At 58.5% G+C, this 4,799-nt stretch overlaps 1 protein-coding gene across 1 annotated transcript; it reads right to left on the bottom strand.

Moving 5' to 3' along the window:
• Positions 1 to 6: 6 nt before the first annotated feature.
• Positions 7 to 4,185, bottom strand: LOC113488038 (tumor necrosis factor receptor superfamily member 10A-like). Its single transcript, XM_026863017.1, has 10 exons — positions 4,126 to 4,185; positions 3,419 to 3,533; positions 3,024 to 3,140; positions 2,437 to 2,551; positions 2,260 to 2,351; positions 2,064 to 2,153; positions 1,891 to 1,931; positions 1,367 to 1,504; positions 821 to 902; positions 7 to 692 (listed from the first exon to the last, which is right to left on the bottom strand). Exons 1-10 carry the CDS (start codon positions 4,183 to 4,185, stop codon positions 400 to 402), a joined length of 1,143 nt encoding a protein of 380 aa, XP_026718818.1. The 3' UTR covers positions 7 to 399.
• Positions 4,186 to 4,799: the final 614 nt, after the last annotated feature.

The following is a 4,799-nucleotide window of genomic DNA, read 5'->3' as shown; positions in this document are numbered from 1 at the left end:
CCCAAAAAAAGGATGATCCAGTTGAAAACCACAGGGATGCCTACAACCTGCCAAGGCCCTTCCCTGCGCTGCTCCGTGTAGTACCAGCACTTCCCAGCGAGACAGTCCCGGAGGCAGCTTGAAACAGTTTGAGGCTCTTTGCATTGACCCAGTGAAATCAAGGCAGCAGCTGGGATTTCGTAAGGAAGCACCAACATTGAGCCCGTTGCTTCGGCAGAGACGAGCATGAGGTTTGTGCTTCATGAGAGAGGATCAACTCCTCCAGGCTCACCCGAACTGTACAACGGCTTCATAAAGAAAAGCGCCACAGGAGAGCTATAAAAAGATAAAACTCAAGTGTTCTTGGAGGTATTCATGTCTGCAGCTTGAAGTAAGTTGATTCAGGGCCTGCCCTGCTCCTCAGCTCACTTCATATCGGAAATATCCCTGCTGGACCAGCTTGGAGGAGATGTCCTCTGCAGTCCCGCCGAGATTGATCTGGTGCAGGGTCTCCAGCAGCGTGTTGACGGAGGCATCCATCCCTTGTCTGTTCTGCCACGTGTTGAGCATCTGGAAGAAAGGCTCCAGCGAGTACTTGTCGTTCATCTCCGCGAGGACAATGTCGTTCTCCAGCAGATCAAGGGCTCGGCCGAATCTCTTCCAGTCCTTGTAGGGCACATCTCGGGCAAAGGTGTCAAAAGAGCGTCGCAAAACTAGAGAGAGGGAAGGAAAAAGCTCAGAGAACATGGTAGAGCACAGACAGCTGGGTCAGAAAGGATTTTGCCTCGAAAGCTCATCCCACAGGCTCACCCCAGCGCATCCCTTGGGCCCCAACACTTACGGGTAACGGGGTCTTTTCCTGGCACTGGAACCAGATTCCTCCTGGGTTTCACACTGGGATCTGAGGACCTCGGCACCGCCACCTGGAAAGACAATGTCCTAGAGCACCCACCAAGCATCCGCATAAATGCTGTCCCCAGGGCCTGTTAACAGGGGGTTGGAGACCCTCTCCCTCTCTCTGGGGGCTGTTGGGGCAGGAGATCCCCACACCCCCCCCGCCCCGGGACACCAGTCGTTTCCTCGCTTTGGGATGACAGCAGGCCACAAGCAGAGGAGAGCTGCCTCGTGGGTCCTGGCCAGGGAGACAAGAGCTGTCTGTTTGCTCAGCATCAGCATTAAATTTGCAGAACACTCTGGGAGCTGATTGCAACGAGCAGATTTTGCAGTCCTGAGCCCAAAACAAGGACAAGAGACCCCTTGGCGCCTCCATGCAGAAATCGTCCTCCAGCCCTAGAAGCCTCCCCCCAAGCTGATGAGCTTGGTGAAGGCAGCGGAAAGCATCAGACCTCAGCTGAGCACGGCTGAGGGGAGGGACATGTCCACGTACCTCCAGCCCTGGCGCACTGGGAGTCACCAAACCCGACGCTGTGGGGAGCAGCTGATCCCGGGAGAACTGCTCGTTGCGGATGTTGTCCTGTGTCCCCAGGCCCCCCCGCTGGTACCTCAGCTGCCGCAGCAGGTAGTCCTGCCACAGGAGAGAAGCACCAACCACCTGAGTTGGGGGGGGCCAGGAGGGCAGGGCTCACCCGGGATGTCACCTATGGTGGTGGCACCCACCCTGCCGCCATGTCAAGGCCACGGCTCGCTTGCTCATCTTGAACTTGAAGGGCTCCCAGTACAGCCCAACCCCTCCTCTTTAACCCGGGGTCCCCACTGGGGACCCTGGATGTGCCAACGCCTCTGCCAGGGAAGGGCTAATGGCACTGGATGGGGGGCTGCAAGCCCCCCCCTCTGCTTGGCCCAGCTCTACCCCATCCCCGCGGCCCTCGCGGGAGCTGCAGGCAAACTGGGGGAACCTCAGCCCAGCCCCACAAACGGAGCTGCCACCCCCCAGCATCCCCCTCAACTCACCATCATGCTGCAGGACTTCCCGCTCAGGTCTCTCCCGTCCCCTGGAAGATGAAAATAGTGCTGTGATCCCTCAGGCAGGTCCCTCTTCTCCCAGGCAGCCCACACCCACACAGAGCCCCCCTCTCCCCAGGCCAGGGTGAGCGTGTCGGGGGTCCCCTGCACCCGGAGCTCACCTGGGGGCCGGCGGTGGCAGCATATCCAGATGAAGAGCAAAACCAGCAGCGTGAGTAAACCCACCACTATGGAGATCACGATCCAGTTGTCTAAAGTGGATAAAACAGAGTGTGTGGGGAGGTGCTCCTGGTTTTTCTCAGCTCACATCTCCGTCCCTCGGCCCATCTCCCCTCTTCCAGCAGCCCCCCCACTTACTAGAGGAGCCGGAGAAGGTGTCGGTGGGGGGTCCGCACTGGCGGTCGCTGTGCGGCGTGCAGGGAGCCAGCTCCACTTCATCCTTAGGACACCTGAGAAAGGGGGGAGACGGGCAAGCTCAGCACCTGGGGCTAGCAGCCCAGAGCCCAGCGGGTCCCACCGCGTCACCCAGCTCACCGAGGCCGGCACTTCTGGCACATCTCGCAGGGGTGGTCCGGGGAGCAGAAGGTGCCGTTCCTGCAGGCGCACTGCGTGTCCCTGACTGCCTGGCAGGGACTCAGCTGCACCTGATCTGCGGGTGAGAAGAGAGAAGCTCTACCCCAGCCCCTCCACGCCACGCTCCTCAAACCACTTCCTTCGTTAAGGCGGCTAATGACCCGAGTTGACTCGCGAGCCTGAGGAAGACCAAGTCACTCTCCACTGTCGAGTTGCAGCCTTACCCTTTCCTGCCTCACACCTCACCGTGCCCAAGAGAAAAAGCCACGCTTGCATCAAAGCTCCCCCAGCAGCCTACAACGCTGCCGTGAGCCCCATCCTCCCGGTCCTTGCTGGAGGTCTCGTGGCCAAGTTTTGCACAAGGGAAGCTGCATTGAACAGAGACACAGGTCTGCTACACCGATTCCAGGCCCAGCCCACTCCCTGCAGCCTGAGCCACTCTTTGGGGATGCTGCAGGGGACCGTGCTCTTAAATAGAGAGGTCTCTGCTCAGCTAAATCCAGCCCGTGCTATCAGCCAGCATCACCCTCTTACACACCAGCTCGTACCTTCCCTACACGTCCGGCACCCAAGGCACTTGGAAAAATCATTTGGGTATTCGGTGTATTCATCTTCTTTACAGGGCAAACACTTGCTGGAGCCATTTTGCTCTGCAACGTAGGTGCCTGCAAGAAGGGGTGGAGAAAGAAAGGGTGTATCTGTGAACACAGAGCACAGGATGGAGATGTCTCCGCAGAGAGGGAGTTGACTGCACTGCTAGTGAAGTTAAGAGGCAAACTAGGAAGCATCAAAAGGAAAATGTTTGCCTAATGAGTCCTCAGATCTCACAACAGCAGCACAGGGGAAAGCTGGAGCAGCCACTGCCTCCTTGCGAGGAGCAAGGACACATGGGCTCTGCAGCAGGAACACGGCGAGGCTGCACGTGGTGGGACCCAGGTCTTACCCGCAGGGCACTTCCTGAAATAGGGATTGCTGTCTTGGCCTTGGTAGAACTCTTCCCCTCCACTGTTTGTGTCCCTTTTATCCAGTGCTGCTGCGTCACTTCTGAAAGCAGCCTCCTGTTAAAAAAATACAGAAAAACCTGGGTTAAAAAACACCCCAAGTCCTCGGGGAAAGGGAAGAAAGGGCAAAGCTGCTCTGCCCAGCGTGCTCAGGAAAAGCAGGAGAGGAGCTCTGGGATGGCTCAGAGATGCTGGACCCGGTGGCCAAACCTCCTCTTGATGCAAGTGAAGGGCACTTTCCCCTACCGGGGTGGTTATTTCCTTGGCAAAGCACGAGGAGGATTTGCAGAGGGATCCCTGCGCGCCAGGTTATCAGCAGGGCAAAGGCCCGCTAACGCTTCCTTAGGATAACATCAGGCCCCCTTTCCTTCCCCAATTTCTGAGCGCATGAACCAACAGCACTGAAGAAAATGGAAGGGTAGGGAAGTGGAACAGGGAGGGCGTTTGTGGGGAGGAAACCAGCCCCGTGTCAAGGCTGGTACGTGGCTCCTGTGCCCACAAGAAACACCCGGGCTGCTCCGGGCTCCCAGGGGACAGCACGGCCTCCGGCGTTTCCGCATTATCCCCGTTATCTTGCTGCGGATCGGGAAGCCAACGGCCCCGTTTCCGCCAGCTCACCCCGTTTCTGCTGGCTCAGCTCTTTCTGTACCGGCTGGGTCACTCCAGCTGGGGGGGGACAATGTTCAACAGGAATGGCCACTCGCCCCATCGGGGTTTGGGGGACCTTTGGGTACCCCAATGGCCCCAAGGGGGACCAATGCCCTTGGTCTCTCAACCAGCACAGGGCACAGCTGCTCCATGGATATAAATGGATACAAATGGATATAAATCTGCCCCGAACTTCAGCCTCTGCCCCTCTACCCGGGGTTATGATGCCCGGCCATGCCATGTGCTGCCCAGCAGTGACAGTCTGGCAGAGGCACTTTCCCCTTCCCCTCCCATACAGAGAGCATGAAACCTGCCTCTTAAAGCAAATATTTCTTCTGTGAGTCAGAAGCTGCTTTGAAAGGCTGAAACAATAGAGACCCGAGCTGTCCCGCCATCTATGGAGACGATCCCCCGCCTCCTCCTCCCCGGACACTTCCCACGCTTTACAAGGAAGGGTGTGAGCACCGGCCGCAGCAGGTCCAGCGGTCACGGGGCTGCCAAGGGTGATGCAGACCCAAAACCGACACTGCCGAGACCAGCCAGGCCGCGGGGAGGGCGATCCTCCCCCCCTCCCCACGGCACAGACCCCCCCGAGCCCCAGCCAGCCCAGGAACGGGGCCATCTCCAGACCCTGCCTTGGAGGGATCAAATCCACATCCCTCCACCAGCTCCTGG

Source organism: Athene cunicularia, assembly GCF_003259725.1.
Source record: "Athene cunicularia isolate RWA chromosome 22 unlocalized genomic scaffold, athCun1 chr22_part1, whole genome shotgun sequence".
NCBI lineage: Eukaryota > Metazoa > Chordata > Aves > Strigiformes > Strigidae > Athene > Athene cunicularia.
This window is presented reverse-complemented; position numbering and strand designations above follow the sequence as displayed.

Bases quoted from the DNA above. Each gene is read 5' to 3' on its own strand.
- LOC113488038 (XM_026863017.1), bottom strand. From the start codon at position 4,185: ATGGGGCGAGTGGCCATTCCTGTTGAACATTGTCCCCCCCCAGCTGGA. The intron at 2,154-2,259 runs GTAAGTGGGGGG...TATCCACTTTAG, and splicing joins CACCTTCTCCGGCTCCTCTA to ACAACTGGATCGTGATCTCC. The intron at 693-820 runs GTAAGTGTTGGG...CCCTCTCTCTAG, and splicing joins AGGAAAAGACCCCGTTACCC to TTTTGCGACGCTCTTTTGAC.